We start from the raw sequence: 23,953 nt of genomic DNA, 5'->3' as shown, positions 1-23,953 counted from the left end.
GATGTAGAAAGAATCTTTCAAGACAAATTGTAATGGCTTGTCTGTGGAATTTTCATCATGACAAGTAATATATTAAAGCTTGAGTTAACGTTCGTAATTAAGAGTTGTCTTGAGTCACTGAAGTTAGGGCTGCGCACCCGTGACGTAGTACATGTTCCAACCTGTCACGGCTGTGCTTCTTGACGGCTTCCGTTCAGGTGACTCCCATTTCCACACTGTTAGCAGGCTCTGCTAGCTAGTCTGCGGTGAGAGCAGCTAGCTGACGCAGCGACATATAAAGCTAGCTGAGCTGTGGGCTGTACTCCACTTTAGACCTCCGGGGATTATTAATATTATCTACAATGAAGAATATAAAAGGGCCTACATCCTGACGTCCACACTGTGGTCAATGACGGTCTGTCGCGGTGTCGGAGACTGACATGGACGCAAGTGACCATAAGGTAACGCTACTTATTTTTTAAGTGATTTTTCGTCGGGTTCTTGTTACTGAAGCGTTAGCACAATGCTCCATGGAACATAACGTCAGGGCTGTGCTGCCGTGCTCACATATTGGAGTCTTGATAACAATACAAGAAGCTGTTTTTTTGTCATGGTAATAAGCTATGTTGGCTCGCTTCCACCTAAATTAGCTATTTGGATCATTCGCCATAGTAACCAGTGACTTAAGTGTTGAGCAGCAGCAGCGAGTCTTACTCTTGACTCCATTTACCGTCTATCGTCAACAGAGCTAACGGTACCCAGGGCGAAATATCGCTAATGACAAAATTCTTGGCATGTTTTGCATTGAACCTGTCTTAATTCGTGTCACTTTTAACCGAGACATTTGTTTATATGTTTTTGATGACGCGCATATATGTCCCATTGCTACCCCCGTTCGTTATATGCTAAAATAAGAACGTTAGGCTAGGTCGGCTAAAGCTAAACACCTCAGCTGTCATCTAACGGCCCCATTTTATTCGGAGCAACAGCTGAGTGACCTCACCAAACCAGCTGATGAAAGAAAACTAAAATAATGTGTGTGTGCGTGTGGGATTGTTTGTGATGATTTATAAAACGTCATTAAACGAATCAGTGTTTGGTAGGAATGTGGACATGTTGTCAGGAGAGGTTTCGTCGGCTGTCAGAAGAGGAGCGTCCGGTTCCTCAGCATTTGTGACATTCCTCCGAAGCTGCTGTGCTATGCAGGAAGTTTTGTTTAGATGTGCTAGATTTACTATGCTTGGTTGCTAGCACGATTTCTGACACAACAAAGTTTGGTTCCTCTATTCCAAATGTATCAGAATGTGCTCCTGACTGACAGGATCTGAAAATGGGCGCTCTTACGTTAGAATTACATAATTGATTGACAAATGGTGTCTTCCTTGACATGAAAACCTCTTACAAGCTTAATACTAATCTGCTCTCTACTGCTGTCAGACAGACACGGATGCTGAGGAGTGTGTGTAAGTGAGAATAAATGCTTGCACAAACAATGGCTTGTGAGCTCAGTAGTCCAGTCTAACCACTGGTTGGTCTGCACATCTGGGTCTGACCTCACTGCAACTTTGACAATCGCAGCTATTCTCACTCACTCTCTCATTTAATGGGTGAATCAAGAGATGGATCCTCTAACCACGCTGGCTTTGTTACAAAACACTTTTTTAGATCATGTCCATGTCCACAGGTGCACATGAGGCCTCCATATTGTAGCTCGGAATGTAATTAGCTTACCTTATAGTGCTGTCCCTACTTTATCCTCTCAAACTTAATCCTTTAACCCTCTATCAGCTATATAGTGCCATCATATAACTTTAGACCAATCACTTCTTTCAGCCCTATCTTTATAGGCACAGAAGGGTTTCTTCTGTTGCAAAATAAGTTCTTATTTCAGAAGTTGAGTTACTGAACTGGCTGAACAGGCTTCATTTCCTACATCTCTACTGAAACAGGGTGACATCTATAGATCACCAAAGGAAAAGTGAGAGAACCACCCACAGACAGTGGTAGTGGGAGACAATAGCTGTCTGTATCGCATCCACTGGCTGCACTGAAACTCTATTCATGCATCCTGACCACTGTTTCAGAGAATTTAGGGAGCCTCTTTGTACTCTGAACCCTCTCAACTCTCCTCATCCTTTACAAAATTGCACATCATTTTAATTGAACCTCTTGGGACTGAGCTGCCAGCTTGGGTTACACCAGTATCAGAGCAGTTAGCAGGGGACCAAACAAGAATGATTTGGTAATTTGAACACTTAGAACAATTATTATGATGATGATGGTGATGATGATTATTATTATTAATGATGTTATTATTTGGCTGACATGTCTTTTTTTTTTTTTTTTTTTTTTTTTTTTTTTACATATTTTCTTCTTCAGTTACTTAAGATTTGATAGCATTGTTGCTCTGCAATCAGTGGCGGTGCCAGATTATTTTTACGCAGGCGCAATGGGGGGTGGGGGGGTGCTCATTTTTTCAGTGACAGTGCCTTTGATTTGCTGCTAACACTCATACCACACAAACACACCTATGCATTGTGCACAAGTCCAACCCTAGAATCAGGTGATCAAAAACACCACTACATTCATAGTTTATTTCTATGTTAAAAAGAATAATGTTAAGCTGAGTATAGTTCATGTGCAAGCCTGCACACATGCAGCAAGCATTCCATTTCATTTTCAGCACACGCACTTCAGCCCCAGATACAAGGATAAAAGAAATTCAGCTGCCAGTTCCCAACACTGTGGCTATCGAATCAACAGTGAGCCAATTCCATATCATAATCTAAATGTAAATGAGCAACAGGTAGAAATAAGTACAAGAATTAAAATTGTGTGCCTCAATTCCCAAAATGCATTAAATTATCACATAGCTGGGACAAAAATGCACATTTATGTCCGATGTCTTCATAATGGAACAATTTATGTGTTGTTATGGTTGAGGGTGACGGCATCAGTGATTTTTTTTTTAATTTTATTTTATCCGTGCTCGCTCTTTCTGTGTTGATTGCCAGCAGTGCCAGGTTACTGGTTACAGTGATCGGCATCTGACTAGGTTCTCCTCTCTCCGCGGCACTTTTGTGGGCAAAGGGACATTTCTGGAACACAAAATGAACTATTGTACACCAAACTCTTGTTGTTGATACTAAACTATCAAAAACTTGCATTCTGGCTAAAAGGGAAATGTAGGTAGCGTCAAGAGTTAAATGTGTGCCGTGCAATTGGCTGAATTTAATCGCCTGCAGGAGAAACTGAGAAAAATAATCAATGCACTTCATTTTTTCTGTCAAGTGTCAGCCTGCTCTTTAACCAGACCAATGATTGGTAGAGACTAGTTTAAACTTGCAATGCTCGCATCTGCAACTTATTGAAACCTGCTAGTTTAAATCGCTACAGCTAGACCAGGCAGTGTTCTCATTTATAGCTGAGCTGCAGGCAGCTTGAGTTGAGCTGAGTCGGGCTGGTCTCTCCTGTTACAACTTTCTCTGTAACTCTTACGTCTTATTGAGAATCTTTGATGTAAACTGCCTATAAGCATCATCTTCTCTTTTCTGATGTGTCTGTGAGAGCTAGGCAGTATTTTGTGCCTCATCATGCTCAAATATCAATAATCTTTGGCCTCTCTTAGGCACAATGTGTCACTTTATTTAGAGTGAGGAATTTGTGTTGATTTGCATGTCCAGGGCCATGTCTGCAGTCCCTTGAAAGCGGACACACAAGATGAAGAACCCATGTTGGTGACACAGTGACAGCATAGGAAATGACAGATTGGTAGACTGTAGAGAAGCTCTAGTTTGTCTTTTTTATTTTTGTTTCAATTGTAAACCCCAGAGATGAGCTGGAATCTGCCCAGACAGCAATATCTGTGTTGATATGGATTTTTGCTTCCACTATTGCAGTCCACACTATTGATAGGAGTGAGGTGGTTATAAGAATACATTAGTTATTATTTATATGGGCCTTTCAGTGCACTCAAAGTCACCGTACAATAAAAGAATATAACAGTGAGAAGCAAACAAATAAGAGACAGTACAAAAGATGCAAAACAGACTTAAAAGGGACAGCGCAGTTCTAGTTATACAACTGCAGTTATAGATATAACACAAAGGGATCAATGTATATTAGATGTGGTGATATGGCCAAAATCTTCTATCCCTATGAATGTCATTTTTATTCTTTTATGAACAGCATATACTAGGGCTGTGACTTAATATATCATCTATGATATAACATCAGTATCCTGTCACTGCAGGTATACGGCCATTTGTCCACTACTTGTTATTTGTATTTTTCAAGTACATTGACATGGAGAACACAAACATTGGGCTACAGAGGTTGGCTACTGACTTTTATTACGTGAAATTTAGTAGTTCATCAAATAGTTTTATGGATTGAGTCATAGGACTGTTCTGCTGACAAGCGAACCATTTAATCATTAATTGCCAACCATTTCTAACAGTTTGACATAAACTGCTATTCGTTTTCATTTGCACAGGATGTGAAGCTTTCAGCCGAAGTGGAACCGTTCATCCCACAGAAGAAAGGTCTAGAAGGGTCCCTGATCAGCATGAGTCTTTCTGGAGAGCCGAGTGGTGGTGGAGGAGGAGGGGGTGGAGGTATAGGAGGCGGAGGTGGAGGGGTAGAAACCACTTCCATACCCAGTTACCTCATCACATGCTACCCTTTTGTCCAGGAGAACCAATCCAACAGGTACAGTTACTGTCAGGGGTGGGAGTCTCAGAGTCAACCACGTCATGATATTATCAAGTTATTTTGCATGAGATGGTAGTCGCATCACAGTACAGCGATTCTGCAATAATCACTTATGAAGTAACCAAATGGCGTCAGAGGAATCACTCTATAAAACCAGCTGTTTTGATAAAAACATCTATTTAATGCAAGTGTACTGGTAATATATTTTTATGAAATTATTAATATTAATGCTAAATTGGGATATATGTATATATATATTTTTTAAATTTACTTAGGACGACGCATATATGTCAACGTGTCTGTTTCCAGATCAATATAAGTGTTGCAGTGTTTGCTTAAGACCTAAACTTCATCTGTAGGCCCTGTGTGGCCTCGTCTCATCCAAGTAGGACCTCAACAGTACAAAACCACTACACCCCACAGTACAATATAGGAAAATAATAATATATTTCAATATCATTATTTTGTGCCACCTCTGTGGCTCTCCTCAAGGATAAAATGTTACCATCAGGGCTGGAGATTAGTACCTGCCACCCACCAAATGCAGGTACTCTCACAAAGGAGATACAGCAGGTTACCGTGGCAACAGTTAAAGAATCAACTCGGGTCAAATGCCCCTTTTTTCACAACTTTTTCCCTTCCATTATGGTTCTTATGCCTGTGTCATTGCACGGTGTGGGAGCGCACCTTTCCATTAGCAGCATAATGGGCTTGTGCTTTTCCTCTCTTTGCCCACGGGGGTTGTGGGTAGTGGAGTCTGTGGACTGGAAAGGCTTATCTGCGTCTCATAGTTGTTCATTTTCTCTGTGTGTGCGTGATGAAGCAACTGTTTCCTTGGAATATCAAACTAGACAGTTGAGCTGAATAACCGTGCTTGAGTTTGGTAGTGGTGGTGTATTATTTTCCACATGCAGAGACATCCTGCCAGTTAAACAAAAAAAAGTGGCTGAAGGGAAACAAATGGAGCGCTTTTCTCTCTGACATGGTGGGAAGTTCACTGTCCCCATTTTGAACTGCCCAAGAACAATCAGCTCTCATCAGGACCTTTCTATTTTCAGTCCAACTGCTTCATTCCTCTGTTAGCTGCAATATATTGTACTCCACAAAGGAGCTCATGATTAGATTCTTTATTTAAACAATGTACTGAGTTATAGCCAGTAGATTTCTGTATCGTTGAAGACTGCTTAATTATGAATGGAATCCTCCCTGGAGCTCCAGAGTTGACATGAGACCACAATCTTTTTCCAGTGGCTCTTTCTTTGTCCAGAGTGATCTGCTGTATCCTGCACACATCCGTTCGTTTGTTTCCTTCCCCCCCACTATTTGAATGCAAGGAAATGCCCGCAATAGAAGGTTGGCTATGAATGTCATCTGGATCTTTATCAAGCATTTTGTATGGACACACCCCCTCACAAACCAACCATCATGCACATCACTGCGCCACCATGGAAAGGAACCCAAATATCTTCTCCCTTGTGCCCCACTCCCTCTCTAGAATGTTTTATCAATGAAAAATATTTTGCAGAAGGAAAACAGTCCAAAAAATTAAGAATTAAGGTATCCTGTGTTAAATCTGAATACTTTGATATTAGTAGTTAGTGATAATTGCTACTGTATTAAACATGCAATTTACGACAGGTTCAATCAGTTTGCCTGATTATGCAAAATTGACGAAGGTTAGTCTGTAACTGGCAGCACTGTCTGCTTTCCTTTTAAGAGGACTTTCAGGCTTTTGCTGTGAGCTTGTTGTAAAATTCTGCAGTTAATCACTCATTGTCATTCGAATCTGGCCGTTGCATGGGTCCTCTTGCAGTCAGTGCAGTTGTGGGCTTGAAAGGTGTGACTTGTGTAGATCCTCTGCTCATTTTCTTTGAAGGCTTACTTTGTCAACTCAAAACAAGCCACATGGCAGAAGTTGTTCCATTTTTATAACAGTTCCTCTCATCCTTGTCAGCTGCACTGTTCCCATTTAAGAAAGTGTATCTATCCACAGTCATAATACTGTATACCTGAACCACACCGCTGTACCATGAACAGTGTGACTTGTCAAACATGAACCACATGAACATTAAAGCTGGTATTGTTATGAACATGTTGATGCATCGCATCCACTGAGAGATGAAAGGATGTCGTTTTGGAAATATTGCTTGTGACAGGAAATTCCGGACATGATTTAGGTGGACATTCTAAACCCCCAGCCTAAAATACAGTTTTCCACCAGCCAGCATTTCTAAAGCTTTGTGCAAATAAGTGACTGGTAATGATACGTTTGTGGTGATTTTTAGAAGACGTAGCAGTAGAATTTCAGAACTGATTGAATGTGTTGGCTCTCTTTGCTTCACAGGCAACATCCAATGTATAATGGCGGGGAGCTGCGCTGGCAGCAGCCTAACCCCAGTCCCGGTTACGTAGCCTACCCCATCTTGTCCTCCCCCCAACCTCCAGTGTCCAGTGACTTTGGCTACTGCCAGATTATGCCCGCTCCATATCCACCTGTGATGGGGTTTTACCAGCCGTTCCCTGGCACCTATGCAGGGCCTGTGCAGCCAGGTGTGGTTAACCCTGTTTCAGCAGATGTAAGTGAAAGACCGCTGCCCCTTGGACCAGCATATGGGATGGCAAATCAGCGGGGGAGAGGCATGGTCCGACCTAATGCTCTTCCGAAGGTACAAAAGCTTAAACTTATTATGATAAAGTTTCCTCTCCAGGACTTACCCACCGAGCTTCTTGCCTTGAGTATTTTATTTTCTCATACAGCAACAGTTAGGTGTTTGCCCGCCTCCAAGGGGCCGCCGCCCGCCAACCAGAAGTGTAGCCATACAGAAGGAGGTGTGCACCATGGGGCCGGATGGTCGAACTAAGAAAGTAATGCTGGTGGATGCAGCTCAGCAGACTGGTAAGCGTACGGCAGCACTAAATGAAGAAACGTTACAAAGTTGTTTTTTTTACATATGAGTTTAAAAGGAAAACATCTGCCAGCTAAAGATAATACCTGGATTTCTAAATTTCTTAGTTTGGAATTCAGTTCATGTCGGTGATCTTCAGTTCTGTCAGCAACATTCCACTCTTCGCCAAAGTAGCTTCATTTTTTGGAAGCAGAAATCTATTCTGCCAGCAAGGAAGTGGATAGAGTGCCAGTGGGAGCCGAGTGGTGATGCATGGTGGTGGCACTTGACATCTGAAGGAGCTGGAAAGTAGAGTTTCCAGTTGGAGCATTTTAACATGTGTGCAGCTCATGATGTCATTAATTATGTCTCTGTACAGTACTTGATAGAGGAATTAAGGCAGGGCAACTTTATTTATTGCCTAATAAAGTTGGCTTTGGCAGAGGTATGAGCTCATTGGGTGTTCTATTTAAAAAAAAAAAAAAAAAAGATTGTTCAGGTTTGAGCACTTCATTAAATCCTCTTTCGTATAGCTTGTACTTAGTTGGCAGTAGCTGTGCTATTTCAGTTTTTAATCGTGAATTTTTTGACGTTCTAATTTCTCGTGTCTTGTCTGCAGATTTTCCAGGTGAGGTGTCAGGGAGATGTGCTGCTGAGCGGGCCAGTCCCCTGCTGTGGAAGAGTCGAACAAAGAGACGACGGGCATCCCATCCAGCCGAAAGCTACAATGAACAGGGCATAAGTGAGGCAGATATTGACAGCGACAGTGGTTACTGCAGCCCCAAACACAACCAGGCGACAGGAGTCACACAACGAACAGTTGAAACTACAGCAGCATCCACGGTATGGCTACTGACTATCAGGTCCACACCAAAAACACTCTAAAGTGACTTTTTAATACTGTATTTTCAGCTAATATTTGTTTTTGGTCATGATTGGGCACAGTTATATTTCATACCTGTAGTTCTTTGATTCAGGTTTATTGGTGCTCTGAACAGCCCCCCTGGTTCTGCTGAAATTTTTTGATAAACACATGAAGCATGCAAGAAAGAGAACTATGCAGATCATAAACCAGGACGTGTGAAGTCAGACGTTACTCAATCACTAATGCGTTTGGTAAATATTTTTCCAAAATGAAGCCCAAATCTTGTCCTTAGATTTGTAGTGAACCACGGTGATAAGATATAAGGTGATAATGTTATTGATGGTCAAGATTGGTTGGTTTAGTTGCAAGCTGACAACTACCAGAAGAAAAAGTCCCCAAAAAACTTTGTTTTTGTCCTATAACAGCTGCATATCAAAGAGTTTAAAAATGTAATGTAAAAGACGATGAGTGGCACGTGACACATCATCAGGCTGACATTTTTCCAGTCATAATGTCGATGAAAGTCCTCAGTCCTCCAGGTCATTGTACCTCTGAAGTGCAGTAGAACAGTCTAGTTGACTGACACAGAACTTAAAATGTCCAATCTGAATAACTGTCTTGTGCTAGAGAGCGCTGACATCAAAAGCTGGTGGCTGACAGGTAGCAGTTGTTTTTGATGAACGTGTGAAGAAGCTGCACAGCAGGAGGGACAAGAATGATTATTTTAGCACAGGTGTTAAAACTTTGCAGCACATCTGCACTACCACCAAGAACTGGAAAGTCTGGAAAAAAAACCTCTTCCTGGAATCAGAACATTGTACCTGTAGTTCTGTAAACAGATTGGAATTTAAAAGATGTACATCTGTGAATCCCCAACTATAGCAGACAAAACTAGACAATTGAGCTGTTCCATTTCTTTGTCAGTTAAAAAAAACAACAACTTGCTGATCATTTCAATGTGAATGCCTTTCACAGCTGTCATGTTTTTCAGCAATGATAAGCTCCACCCATGACCCTGTCCCTGAAGCTGTGATTTGACAGTTAATCATTTATCATTTTGGCATGGATATTGCACCTTCATCGCTAATAACAGCGGAGTGTTTGTTGTATTTTGCTTTATTTCTTTTTGTGATCATTTAAGCTTTTTAAATCTTCTATTCATATCTTGTCTCTGACCCATAACTAGGTATACGATTTGGAATAGATTTTCAACTGCAGTGCATTTTATGTAGCAACTAGAACGCTCACCGCTGTGCATATGTTACATTATCATGTTATGTATGATGTTTTTTTTTTTTTTTTGTAAAAACCTCTGGAGACATTATCTGCTATCTATCTCAAACTGTCTTTTTTTCTCTTGTCTTTATTTTTTTTCTTTAATTGTCTTCTTTAGGGAGTAGAGGCTGGAGTGATGACAAGTAAGTCTGGACTCTTTATTAAGGTGCTGGGTATCCTTCTTCTCCTTCACATCTTTACATGCTATTATGGCTGCATTTCCTATACTTACTGTTTAGATTACTGGAATTATCCTGAGCCAGTTTTGAGGATTATATTGACATTGATCAAAATCTACTGTTTACTCTTCACCTCTTACAGTGCAGTGTGTGTGTGTGTGTGTGTGTACCAGGGAGTGCCCCTCCTTCACATGCTGATGTTGGCAAAATACTTGCTTAAAATGCCAGATGCTGTAGACGGCAAGCTGTGTGTTCTTTTCCAGTTATACTTTAATTCATATCCTGCCAGTCATTACATCTTAGAAACATTTGTATGTTTGCTTGAGCCAGAATCTCTTGAATTTTTTTACTAATTAGCAAGTGAAAAAAAGTTGCTTGGTTTAGTAGATTACAGCTGTGACTTTATTGTGACATAGAGACAGTAAATTAACATTTAATTTATTTGACCCTTACCTAAGAAAGGGATTGGTTGAGGTTATGCCACATTCAGCCCACTACAAAATGTCGTTATGTATTATCAGTGACTACCAGAGAATAACTAATCTCTCGCTGTCCACTAGCAGGTACCTGGGTAAACGTAGCTTCTCAGGCTACCCAGAAGTCATGGGGGGACAGGAATGGCCAGTTCCACAGAGCAGACCAGAGGAAGACTCCTGACCAGAGAAACTTCTCACAGGTGCAGTTGAACCTATTAGAAAATGTTGTTGTGAAAGGTCATGTGAAATTATCATTTCATGTAAATCCCTCTAAAGCTAACTGAGCAGCAGTGGGATCAGTGCACATTTCCATTTAAGGTGTTGTACATATGGACTACTGTGGCCACAACATCAGTAGAATCAATTTCCACGTAAGAGGCAAAATACAGGAGGTAGACAGATGGAGCATCCTGCCCCATCATGCTTCCCTCACTGGAGATTGTGCTCTCACAGAGTTTTTAAAATCAAGTCAGGTATACTGTCTAACGGCTGTGTTCTCCTCCACCATTAAGGACTTCCACAGCACTTATCCAGGGCGGGTTTTGCCCAACCAGTCAGAACCAAGACAACAGCCAGCAGTGGTCACAAGCACAGAACTCACCCCTGAGCTCCTTTACTTTGAGGTGAGAGAGGGAACAATTCCCTTGATTTGAGGCAAAGTTCATTTGTTATAAAAAGGCTTTTTTTGTGTTTGTTAGGATGAAGAAGAGTTCCCTGATCTTGCTACTGGAGGCACGAGCCAACGTAGCACCAAATCAGAATCTACTCCATCCCAGGCACATGTACAGCCTAAACTCCCCAAAAACTTGGTAAGGGAAAGTGCATACAAAGGAGGAGACTGCCAACATGAAAAACATGCTGACTTTTGACAGACCTTACGAAATACTATGCGTCTTTGCTCTTGTCGCAGCTGGATAACCTACCAGAAAACTCCCCCATCAACATTGTGCAGACCCCTATCCCTATTACCACAAATGTTCCCAAGAGGGCCAAGAGCCAAAGGAAAAAGGCTCTGGCTGCTGCCTTGGCCACTGCCCAGGAGTACTCTGAAATCAGCATGGAGCAGCAGAAATTACAGGTACTGACTCTAATAAGCACTCCTCATTAATGGCTGGCCCTGGTCAAGCATTTTAATCTTCAGTTGTGTCTGTCTGGTTCATTAGCGCCTGGAGTGATGTTGTTCTGTCTTATGTTCACCCTGCAGGAGGCGCTCACCAAGGCAGCAGGAAAGAAGAGTAAAACTCCGGTCGAACTGGACTTGGGAGACATGCTTGCTGCTTTGGAGAAACATCAACAGGCTATGAAGGCGAGACAACTCACCAATACCAAGCCGCTCTCATTAACAGGTATACATAAATCCAATCCGGCAGAAGTTTAAGAAATAAACATCTTTATAGGCAATTAAAACTGTGAAATACAATACTGGTTTAAGCAGCGACTGTCAAGTGACTGAGGGAACTTCATATGCCTTTTTCGGGCCTAACAAAGTGTCTCACATTGATATTAGCTAGACCACGTGCTCCTTTGTCTTGTTTGAAGTACACAGTCATTATTTGTGAGTCCTTTTAGGCACACACACCTAATTTTAACCTAATGTGACTGACCTGTGTTGTTGACTGCCAGCAGGAGTCACTGCCTGAATTACTGCCCCCTCTCAGTGAGGAGACAGTGAATTTTTTTTAAAAATGTGATCTAATAGAAATGTATCAAATTCCCATCTTGGACCTCTTTTGAATGTACAGTATTCTGCCTTGACACTAACTTTGCTTTACTTCTCTCGAGTTGGAACAACTACTCCATTCCATGGTTCAGGCTCGACAAACCTGACGTCCATGTTGAAGGGTCATCAGCAGCCATACTTGGGCCCACCTAATACCCTGGATTCCACTGCACCCCGTATAAAGAGAGGGAAGGAGAGGGAGCTTCCCAAAGTTAAAAGACCAACAGCCCTGAAAAAGGTACATCAATCCGAGTTGAAATTCTGCAAGGTGGGAGTAGGATCTCATCTAGTTTATGAAGGAATGCATGCAAACAATGATTCGTTTACAGTGTCCTTGTTGTTGTTATTCTGGTTCATTTGTGTTTTCATAGATTATCCTGAAAGAACGTGAAGGAAAGAAAGGGAAGACAAGTGTAGAACAAGAGTCCTCAGGCCAAGAGGAGCAAGGAGAGGAGTCTCTGAATTTTACTGATGATCTTTCACGGGAGCCTGCCTCCCAAGAAGGTGAGAACGTCAAATCATGATGGAAAAAGAGGTGAAACATTTCCTCTCTCACCATGTGTATTTTTTAAGGGGTTGTTTTTTAACTGTTGTCCCTGGTCCTCTGGTTTGCACCACAGAGAATGGTTTGAGTGTGCCTAGTGATGCATCACTCTCCCCAGCCAGTCAGAACTCCCCATACAGCATCACCCCGGTATCCCAGGGCTCTCCTTCCAGCTCTGGCATTGGGAGTCCAATGGCCTCCAATGCCATCACCAAAATCCACAGCCGACGTTTCAGAGAGTAAGTGCACGCTCTTTCCTCACATGGCGTTTTAAAAAGGCAGAACCTCAGGAGGAATCCCTGGAATTGGCATATCTCAGAAATGTGCCATGTGGCAATAGAAAAATGATTCGCAAAGCAAATATTTCTCTACCCTGAAATAACAGAGCCTTCGCTGTGTTGAGTACACTGTGGAAGTTAGCGGGTGTTTTTAAGGGCGGAACTGGACAATAAAGAATTGTGGAGTATGGCACAGATGTCTGGTGCATTGTCCCTTCTCAGCAAAAATGTATGTCAGTGGCCACAAACCCGGCTTTGTGCGTCTGTGTCCTCTGCTGTAGGCCTATTGTCCTAGTTTGCCCTTCTCTAACAGATTCTGCATTTAAAGCCTCCAAATGGCCTCTGCTGCTGAGCCCCTCCTCTCAGTTGTGACCACCAGGGCACCTGTCCTCAGACCAAACTACCCTGACTTTTATACAGTTATTTTACCCAATTTAAGTTTTTATTTTTTGAAATATTTGTTTTGTTTTAATTTGCCCTTTTCGTCAACCTTTTCAAATTATGAAATATACTGATGCTAACCCATCCAAAAGAAATAATAAATCACAATTTAGAGGCTGCAACTGTTAAACATCCATCCATTTTCTACTGCTTATCCTGTTAAGGGTCGGGGGGGGTGGAGCCTATCCCAGCAGACTTCAGGTGAGAGGCAGGGTTCACCCTGGACAGGTCACCAGTCCATCACAGGACCAACACATAGAGACAGACAACCATTCACACTCACAGTCACACCTACGGTCAATTTAGAGTATCAATCAGCCTCGTCCCTTCTTGATGTCTTTGGACTGTGGGAGGAAGCTGGAGTACCAGAGAGAACCCACACAGGAACAGGGAGAACATGGAGACTCACACAGAAAGATCCTGTGCTGGAGCCAGGACTGGAACCCAGAACCTTCTTGCTGTGAGGTGACGAAAGTTGTATCAATTGTAACCTCTTTAATGTTGGATGTCATGTTTTTTCCTTCTTTAAGGTACTGTAACCAGGTGTTGAGCAAGGATATCGACGAGAGCGTGACTCTGCTGTTACAGGAGCTGGTTCGCTTCCAGGAGCGTGTCTACCAGAAGGATCCCACCAAGGCCAAGTCCAAACGCCGTCTGGTCATGGGTCTCCGGGAGGTCACAAAGCACATGAAGTTGCACAAGATCAAATGTGTCATTATCTCTCCCAACTGTGAGAAGATCCAGGCCAAAGGTGAGGAGTTTTGCGACACCAGTCCATATTTGAAGACATTTTATCACTTCACTTTACACCCCAGGTCAGCTATCTCTGATCAGAATGTATATGTAAGATAACAGTGCACTCCTATTTTGTACATTTGGATCCCTTATTGTGTGCCTTGTTTCAGGTGGATTGGATGAAGCTTTATACAATGTTATTGCCATGGCTCGAGAGCAGGAGATCCCATTCGTGTTTGCTTTGGGCAGAAAAGCTCTGGGACGCTGTGTCAACAAACTGGTGCCTGTTAGTGTGGTTGGCATCTTCAACTACTCTGGAGCTGAGGTAACGTTCTAAGTTCTATCACTTAATTTCTTCAAATCACCAAATACATTTCCTCAGCTCACTGTCCGATCTTTCTCCCCTCAAGAATGAATAATTCAGGCTGTTTTTCTGGGTAGTAAACCTGAAAGAATAAATTCAGTTTTATTAAATTAGGGCCTGACTGTGGGATTTTTGAGCCTGATTCCAATTTCAGTGTAGAAAAAAATGATGACAGATTTGTTTAACCATAGAATTGTTGTGCTGGGCTGAAAATGGACCTTTTCTATGTTCATTGCACACCAATTTTATACTGATGTAATTATGTCAAAGTACTCAGATGGCTAATTTCTTAAACAAATCCCTTTCGTCTTTAGAAAATGTTAAACGTTGTGTTAGATGACCAATTAAAGGAAGATCAGAATAATATAGGGGCTGCCTGGCTCAGAGGTAGAGTGGCCGTCTAGCAACTGAAGGGTCACTGGCTCGATCCTCACCTGGATCACCTAACTTGGTGACCGTGTCGAAGTGTCCTCGAGCCAAGACACTGAACCTGTAATTGCTCCTTATCAGTAGGTTGGCGCCTTGCATGGCAGCCTTCACCACTGGTGTGTGAATGGGTGAATGAGATGACATTGTTAAGTGCCTTGAGTGGTACTAAAATTGTAAGGCGTGACATAAACTGAGTCCACTGACAGTGAAATAAACAAGGTGAAGGAACCAGCGCGCTCTTTGCTGGATACAATACTTAACACCATTTTGAAATCACTGTTGGCACGTTTTCTGCATTACATTTGGTTTAAAACTTTTTTTTTTTTAATATCGGCGCATATCGGAAAACAAATGCCGCAGTATCTGTGATAGGACTGTGGTATGCTGGTATATTTGCTGACCGATATGTGTCAGCTGGGCTCTCATCACGGACCTTGTGTCCAAATACCCTTTCAAATGAAGAATTGTGAAGATGCAGAGATTCAAACCCTAGCAACTGAGGAAAACATCTTAGTTTGCAACAGATCCCTACATAAGTAACAGACGTCAACAGGGTGAGGATTCCTGCTGATACTGTGAATCGTAGCACTGAATGATCCAGGAACGACTGGTCGCTGGGCCTCTGGTGTTGGGGGTTCATTCTGTAGTCCAGGGGTTCCCTGCTCTTTCAGCTCAACACCCAAAACAGATATTTGGAGACTCCCCATGGGTCACACATATCACTACATTAATTGACAACATGCCACAAGTGAGCCAGCGTCACCATGGCAACAGCACATATAAAAATGGCTGCGCCCCCCCCCCCCCCCCCCCACACACACACACACACACACAGAAAGACACAACTCTCACAATATTTCCTGATCTGTCACTCTTTCCTTTCTCATCTTCTCTCCTGCTGGCAAAATAATCTTGAATAATGTCTAAATCACTTGCTCATCCCACAAAGCCAGCAAACTCCCTGACCGTTCACATTACCATCAGCTTGCCAGCATCACACTATTGTCGAACTAGCAAAGATATGTTCACCAGTGCAACTTGACACATGAAGCCAACAAATCAAATGCAGCATAAACACGACGCAGCGTTCAAACTAAGTCATTTAGATCACTGCTGTCAAAACACTGTTTCTTAAAGGCCTCCTCTTTACACAGGAAAAAAATCGATTGGCTTTTCCCAACGCTGAGGGTGCCTGGATGGAGGCGTCACGCCAGTTAAAGTTTCAAACTTTTGTTGCTCGGCACCTTGTCACAGACAACTCACTGAGGCCTCTCCTCTCCATTTCTAAAAGCTTTGTCAAAGCCAAGTTTTAAGAAGTTTTCTTGTATTTTCGTTTAAATTACATCACGTAGGTCAGAATGTAACGTTAACGCTCGTACCTTGAGGACACGCGCTGGTAAACTGACCTGTCACCAGGGTCGGGACTCGAGGGGAAACGGAGGAGAGTCTGAGCAGAAAACCACACAGTGAAAATGCACACCTCTCTATTTGTGTTTAAATTATAAAATAAATTCACCAATGACACTGCTACTCGAGCATTTACGGAGTTATTGGTAAGCCCCGCCCACTGTACTGTTGAAACATGTATCGTATGAAAACATTGGCCCATCTTTGGCATCTTACCAACCTGGTTAAACTCCTCCTCCTGCCACAGGGTCTGTTCAACCGTCTAGTATCTCTGACAGAAGAGGCCAGGAAGGCCTACAAGGACATGGTGTCGGCTCTGGAGCAGGAGCAGGCCGAGGAGGCTCTGAAAAATGACAAAAAAGTCCCCCACCACATGGGTCACTCCCGCAACCACTCCGCTGCTTCTGCTATTTCTTTTTGCTCTGTGTTCTCCGAGCCGATCTCAGAGGTCAATGAGAAGGAGTATGGTGAGCTTCCTTGTTTATCTTCTTATTAAATGTGTCTGTATTGCACATCATGAGAGAATAGAACAACAACTCTTTTAATTCCTTTAGAGACCAACTGGAGAAGTATGGTGGAAACTTCAGATGCCCTGGAGCCTGCCGAGGCTGAGGCAAGCCACCCTCCACCTTCAACAGCCCTCCACAAAGACAGCGAGGCAGCATCAGCAGCCATCACCGGCGCTGTTCCACCTAGTGCTGCCGCTGCTCCCCCGGCCAGGGCAGGCCCTCTGACACAGGCTAACGGGGAGAGAGATGAGGTCCGTGCTGATGACCGGCTGGAGTTGGCCTCTCAGCAGAGCACTGAGACAGGATCATTAGACGGGAGCTGCAGGGGTCCGCTGAACTCCTCCATCACCTCCACAACTTCCACTCTGGTCCCTGGGATGCTGGAAGAGGCAGAGGAGGAGGAGGAGGAGGAGGAGGACTACACTCCAGAACCTATTTCTGTGGAGGTGCCCACCCACAGTAGCCGCATTGAATCCTGGGTCTCCAAGACCCTTGAGAACCTGGAACTGGGGAAGAGCCAGGACAGTACAGAAGAAGAGGAGGAAGAGGATGAAGAGGAGAGGGGGCAGAGTGAGGATGAGGAGGGTCTAGATTCAGCTGATATCACAGAGATGAAGGTAGAGAGCAAAGAGCAGGTGGAGGCCAAGAAGGTTCCTGGTTGATATCACTTCTCATCCTCCTGTCTTCTCACTTGTTTCCTCCTGCTTTTCTCTCACACATCCTTCTCTTCTTTGGTCTCTGACCCCTGACATCAGACATAATCTCAGGTATCCAGCCAACTCTCTCTCACTTACACACACACACACACACACACACACACACACCTTACTGAGCATGACCAACATTGAAACACACAGAATTGAAGACCAAACAACCAACAGCTAGCAAACACCACCATGTCATCTCATCATTCAGAAAGTTGGCCTCACCTGTTCAGCCCATAACCTGCTACACTTGAATTCAGAGGAAACCTAGATTTTCCTCCTCCGAAGCTGAACTCTCATAGAGTCAAGCACGTTTCTGGGAGCGAGTGTTGAGCGTCAAGCAATGCAGAACTGTTGCTCACAGGGGATGAAGGTGGGAACCTTTCAGCTCTGGTCTTACTTCATACAGAGCCCAGACGGTTTACAGCTCAAGCATTTGTGTACTCGTGTGCAGGCACAGTTTGCATTTATTTTGCTGTGTTCATTAGCTTTACCTTTGTACATAATGCGATTATGTGCTTTCTTGAACCTCACTGTTCCACGAGGGAAGGAGACACATGCATAGCTTAACTGTTGGCACTTAGTTTTACAGTTTCACTTACAGAATCTTATAATGTCAGGGGTTTTGTCTGTCTAAAACCACTCCCATCTGTTTTCAGAAGGTGTTTTTTTTTTTTTTTTAAATAAACATTCAAGTAACAAGTATCCCATTCTGTATTCAGATGATTAAAATGATTTGACTTCTAAGAAGCAAAGCAAGCTTTGTGTATATAACCTGTCTAGGTGTACTGGTTTGTCATATTGATCTTGCCTAATGTGAAACTGTTTAGGGTTGTTTTCCTCTGAATGGAATTGTCTCTAGTTCCCAGATGCTGTCTGTGTTTCATCAAAAGCACCAGTTTTGTTCTCCTTGGTGGTGTTTGTACTCTGATGGTCTGTCTACTAAAGCGGGGGGGGCCTCTTGTGCTGTCTCGTGGAAGGCTGGGTATTAACTTAAAAACCATTTTAACTAGATAATGAACACGGGGACATTTCTGTCCTTTCATCCCAAATGTTTGGGTAAAGTTACCTGAGTCCGACCAGTACGTGCCGATATGAACTAATTCAATATCGCCAATAAGTTGGCCAACGTGTGCCAATATGGAACCTTTCAGATGAGCTTTTGATCCGTTTCTCTTTGCTACATGTAGCAAACAATGTTGAAGTTAACTCTACAAAGACGACATTGACCCATAGTAGTATATGTATATGATAAATAAATGCTTAGTTGATCCATTTTTGCGTAATAGGTACTTTTATTTTTGATACTACTACTACATTTTGCTGACTTTTTTTTTATCAGGTCTTTTTTACGGAAATCATCAGTATTGATATCTGAAACCCAATATTGGTCGGACTCTAAAAGTTCACTACCAGATTAAAAAAAAAAAAAAAGCAGAGGCCCTACTGTTTTTACCAGTATTGACTATGAAGTCTTAAACCATGCTAGTTAAAGTAACTGACCAGTAACAAGAGGCCAGTGTTGATTCAGAAGGGGAAAGCGGCGCCCAGCCAGCAACGACTGCCCGCGTCACAGCAGTCCGCCACAGCAGGGGGGCTTCCTCATTAAGACGTATGGAGTCACCACCGAGGTCAAACACAGTCATGCACATGCTAATGATAAATCCCTGTAAATACAAGTGTACAAAAGAGATTTTGATTTTTTAATGTATTAAAAAAAAATACAATCGCCCTCTTCTTAAAGCCATTTGATAGGTTTAACATTTTACCAGTTGGAATCCAATTTGATAATGGTATTTAACAGAGAAGGATTTCAGCCAGTTGATGGTGATGCGGTGTGTAAATGCAGTATGTCGGGCTGTATGCAATTAAAAGCCCAGTGATGGGAGACAACAGTGTCCTGGATATCATACTTGGGATTATGGTAAAGTATTTCGGGTTTGATATAAGGTACACTGGGGAGGCTTTCTGTTCCTATCACTTCCATCAAAGTATTTGAAGTATGTTCACTGACAGCAAGTGTGTTTTTTGCACTATGTACATACAGTACTGGTAAAGGTCTTGTAACTAATGTGAGCAAAAACAAAACGAAACAAAAAAAAAACGGTTCAATGAAGTACTTTTTTCAGTGTGTTCTTCGTCTTTCTATGGGTATTTATGACTGTCTCTTTCAGACCGTACAACACTAGCAACATTGTTAGAGGCTGTTTCTCATAATCCTGTTATCGCTCTTAAACTGTATGGACTGATGATTAACATCAATTAAAATGTTCTTTAAATAAATCCCCTGACTGAAGTTTTGTCTTCTATCAAATGCAGTGCAAATTCATTCGTCTTCCAAGATCTCTTTTCTTTGTTTCCCATCTTTAATTGTGAGATTTTGATCATTTTTGCCTCTTGGATTATAGAGTTGATTGATGGAGAAATTGGAGCACATATTTTCTAAACATGTCCAACATTTCATACACAAAACAACATAGTTGTACCTCGTAAATCCCTGAATTTTCATGATAATTTCCATCTGTGCCATCCCATATGGGCCCGCAGTCAGGATTCCTTGATGTAACCTGGGATGCTGGTGTTCAACTCCTGGTTTTGGGAATAAATATTTAGCAGGAATTAAATTGCTTGGATTGCTTAAACTTCCTCAACTAGCAAAGTATCTTTTGACATGTATTGGGAGATTATCTGTAATCTAGAAGGCAAGGCACATTTATTCACTGAGCACATTTCAACAACAAGATGACCCTTTACATTTAGTGCAAAGGCAGAACATCATCAAATAATACTCAAACACACAATAAAAAATGAGACCATAAAACAGCTAAAATATGAGAAAAGTAAATACAACAGAAAGAGAGGTGAGAGTGAAGAAAAGGGTAAATACAAGGATAGATATAAAATAGCAAAAATGATGTTACAGTGCAGAGTAGAAATAATAACATGATAAAGAGCACCAGCAAACATAGATTAGATTAAACATTATTGTCATTTAACAGAGTACAGCTACAGAGCCAATGAAATGCAGTTGATATCCAACCAGAAGTGCAAAAGAAGCATTAAATACCAAAGTGCAGGTTGAGTACAGTATTCTATGCAGTTATGTAGACAGTAGAGATATTCAGTATTAAGTCACAATTTAAAGGCACCGAGGGTTTTTGCAGACCTCTAATTTTCTGGAAGTTTGTTCCAGATATTTGGAGCATGGAAACAAAACGCTGCCTCACTATGTTCACGTCAGACTCTGGGTAACGATAGTAGACTGTTCCGGATGATCTAAGTGGTCTGGATTGTTCGTAGTTTCAGTTATAAGTCAGAAATGTATTTCAACCCTAAATAAATTGTGCTTTCTATACCAGCGGGAGTATTTTGAAATCTAGTCTTTGAGAGACGGGAAGTCAGTGAACATACCTGAGAATCTGAGTGATTTGGTCCACTGTCTTAGTTCGAGCAGAGACTTTGTATTTCTCTTCATGTGGCTATTCAGATTTAGGTCTGAGGTCCATAACTACACCGAGATTTCTGACTGGGTCCGTGGTCTTCAGCATTACTGACTGAAGCTGGGTGCTGACTTTTGATCACACCTCTTTGGCACCAAAACAATCCCTTCAGTTGTCTTTGATGTGTCAACTGAAGACAATTCTGGCACATCCAGCCACTGATTTGATCAATGCAGGTTCAGTGTTTGCATAGGACCCTAATCCCTCGGTGATATGGTTCTGTAGATTTGAGCGTCATCTGTTTAGTCATGGAACTCATTTTGTTACTCTTCCTAATCGGAGCTGGTGGAAGTGTGTTGATGTTAAACAGAAGAAGCCCAGAAATGGGGCCTTGGGGGACTCCACATAAATTTTTGTGTGCTCAGAAGTGTTGTTACCCACAGACACAAAGAGGTCCCTGTCCTTGAAGCATGATTCAAACCAGTTCTGAGCTGTGCCAGACACTTCCACCCAGTTTTCATGCTGATCAAATCTTATGTTGCGGTCCCTCGGATCGAGAGCTGCTCTGAGGTCCAACAATACTGAAACTGAAATTTCTCCACCATCTCTGTTGAAGTAGATGCCAATTAACACCCACAAAAGCAGCTTCAGTGCTGTGGTGGGGTCGAATCAAAATATCAAACAGCTGTTCAGTGCCAAAAGGTCATTCCGCCGTTGAAACACAGCTTTCTCAGTGATTTTACCCAAGACTGGCAGGTTTGACATGGGTGTGTGTGTGTGTGTGTGTGTGTGTGTTAAAATGCGTTGATTATTTCAAAAGAAAAAAATTGTACAATAACTACGATAAAAACAGCCATAGAAATGTAAAACAATTTAAATCAATTTTGAGATTTGAACTTGCAACCAAAAGGTCACAGTTAAATTCAAACAGAGCTGAACACCGCTGATGAATAGAAGTCCAATTTCTCCTCAGACGTTAATATTGCTGCCATATATTGCAGTTTTTCATAATGACCACTAGAAGGAGCAAATCCCTCCTGGATTTCATGCATTCAGACTTGAAATGACCCTTTTTTTAATCATCCCTCATTTCACAAGTAGTCACATCATGTCTAATTAGTGTCCCTGTTCAGGAATAAACCTCAGGGAAAAGCAGCTTCTCTGAATCTATTGAATTGTAATACAGCACACTGTAACTGCTTGGACGATAATAATCTGATCTGGAATCAGTATGTAAATCACTTCAGCTGCTGTCTGGCGTGTTCTGATTGGACTGAGATGGAAAATGCAAATGTTTCAGGTTACAGTAGCCTTCCCCTCTGTGTTTCTGCAGGTCATTTGAATATCACTTTCATTGTTACACTATGGAATGTCTTAATTTGGCATTGAAGTCAGTCTGAGCTTTTCCTGCACACGTGAGAACTGAACTACCACTTTTTCATGTGGGAAGCTAATATAACAGTGCATTAATAAATCACTTTAATGGCACCTGGGAGGTGGAACTGATGTTTGAGCACCTATGTACTTTACCGGCTCTGCTTCAGTGTGTGTGTGTGTGTGTGTGTGTGTGTGTGTGTGTGTGTGTGTGTGTGTGTGTGTGTGTGTGTACAGCATGAGTCACCCTACCCACCCATGATTGGATGGTAGTTTATGGGTGAGGGAGGGTGAAGGAGTCTTTGGGGGCTGTCTGTCAATCTCTCTGCTGCTCCATTCACATATTCATCTGCATGCACCATCAGAGAGAGAGAGAGAGAGAGAGAGAGAGAGGAGAGGAAGTGAGCGAGAGCCTCTTATTCATAAAAAAAGAGAAAGTTCATTCATGAACGCTGCTGCGCCTCAGAAGGGAGACAAAGGGGAGGAAAGTTGAAAAGGAGAGGTGAAGGAGAGCTGTGAGAAAGTGGACTGGGACACTACTCAGCATGACTAGAGCCAAGCTGACTGGACTCAAGACTACACAGGACATCCATGTCCCCTGCAGGTGAGTTTCCTCCGGTGGAATATACAGTAGCTGTACCATGGATCATGTCATGGCTGGGATCATGTCCCAAAGATCAGCTGTTGAGAAATATGGACAAATTTGTCAATTTACTTTTGGTAACCCTCCTTTTATTGCAGTCTTTGTCTTAAAATCAACTTTAACAAGTAAAACCTTTGTATAACGCATCTGTAATTCTTTGTCTGATTCCTGGAAGGTTTTCTTGTTTTGGTCCCAGTGCTCTCCTTTGTCCAGATTATGAGGGAAGTTGAACCAACTGGTTTAACGAGCCCATTTCTTCTGGAGTCAGCGCAGACTAAGCAGGCTCAAATCCCTCTGCTGCATGTCTTACTCTAACTTTCTGCTACAGGTATGCTGAAACGCACCAAATATAGCCGCCTGCGCAATGATTCACTGACGTCTCTAGAAGATTGGCCCCTCTGCTTGGACTCAGATTTTGCTCAGCTGGATCCTGGGACACCGGCACACCATGTGCCGTCCACCCTGAGAGACTTTATCCCCCGTTTAGCCAACATCCCTTTGCAAAGTCCTTCTTCCCTGCATGGCTTGAGGGAGCAGACTCACACCCCCAGGAACAGAACCGCTGATGGACGCACTGGCAGTCAGTTGTCCAGAACTGAGTGGGGCTTTGGATGTAATCAGAGATTTTGTTGCCAGCTTTCCCATAATGTGCCCCAAAATGTAACCGACTCGTCTCAGCAACACACGAAAAGACCCGTCTCCTTGAATGGGATATCCTGCTTGTCCTGGACCCCAGGCAGTGCTCTTCTCTCACAACACAAAGGTGCTGTGTGCTGCTCAGTGGTTGGGATGGCGAGCAGAGCGGTTCACCATCACATTAAGGTACGCGTGTTTGTGCATGAGCGCACACAAATATGATTAGGAGCAAATTACAACAATGTTTATCAGTTTGAATATTTGTCTGAAGTGATTATGTCAATGCTTTGTCAGTAAAAGCTTTGTTATGGGCAAACCAGTGCAATAAAGGGCACCAGTGTACCTTGTAGATGACAC

General features: G+C 42.5%; 2 protein-coding genes across 3 annotated transcripts in view; both read left to right on the top strand.

Annotated features, from left to right (window-relative positions):
- The first annotated feature begins 200 nt into the window (after positions 1-200).
- On the top strand, positions 201-19,786 carry secisbp2l (SECIS binding protein 2-like). 2 transcript variants are annotated; one of them, XM_086225799.1, is made up of 18 exons: positions 201-440; positions 4,475-4,689; positions 7,037-7,358; positions 7,450-7,588; positions 8,197-8,420; positions 9,836-9,860; positions 10,460-10,572; positions 10,885-10,995; positions 11,071-11,181; positions 11,283-11,450; positions 11,577-11,718; positions 12,155-12,330; positions 12,464-12,596; positions 12,713-12,875; positions 13,886-14,106; positions 14,261-14,415; positions 16,538-16,757; positions 16,845-19,786. In XM_086225799.1, exons 1-18 carry the CDS (start codon positions 420-422, stop codon positions 17,459-17,461), a joined length of 3,276 nt encoding a protein of 1,091 aa, XP_086081925.1. In that variant the 5' UTR covers positions 201-419; the 3' UTR covers positions 17,462-19,786. The 2 variants fall into 2 exon arrangements, with proteins under 2 accessions (XP_086081925.1, XP_086081916.1); XM_086225790.1 differs by having other exon boundaries at positions 203-440; positions 10,457-10,572.
- A 2,827-nt stretch (positions 19,787-22,613) lies between these two features.
- LOC147268981 (SHC-transforming protein 1-like) overlaps positions 22,614-23,953 on the top strand; it is a 10,300-nt gene continuing 8,960 nt past the window's right edge. Inside the window, exons 1-2 of the mRNA XM_086225741.1 lie at positions 22,614-22,921; positions 23,289-23,782. Of these exons, the coding sequence (XP_086081867.1) occupies positions 22,909-22,921; positions 23,289-23,782 (507 nt within the window). The 5' untranslated portion in view covers positions 22,614-22,908. The remainder of the gene's footprint in view (positions 22,922-23,288; positions 23,783-23,953) is intronic.

Source organism: Aulostomus chinensis, chromosome 2, assembly GCF_037954235.1.
Source record: "Aulostomus chinensis isolate RoL2024-O1b breed Wild chromosome 2, RoL_Achi_v1.0, whole genome shotgun sequence".
Lineage (NCBI taxonomy): Eukaryota > Metazoa > Chordata > Actinopteri > Syngnathiformes > Aulostomidae > Aulostomus > Aulostomus chinensis.
The sequence above is the reverse complement of the archived record's forward strand: the minus strand, read 5'-3'. Positions and strand labels throughout refer to the sequence as shown.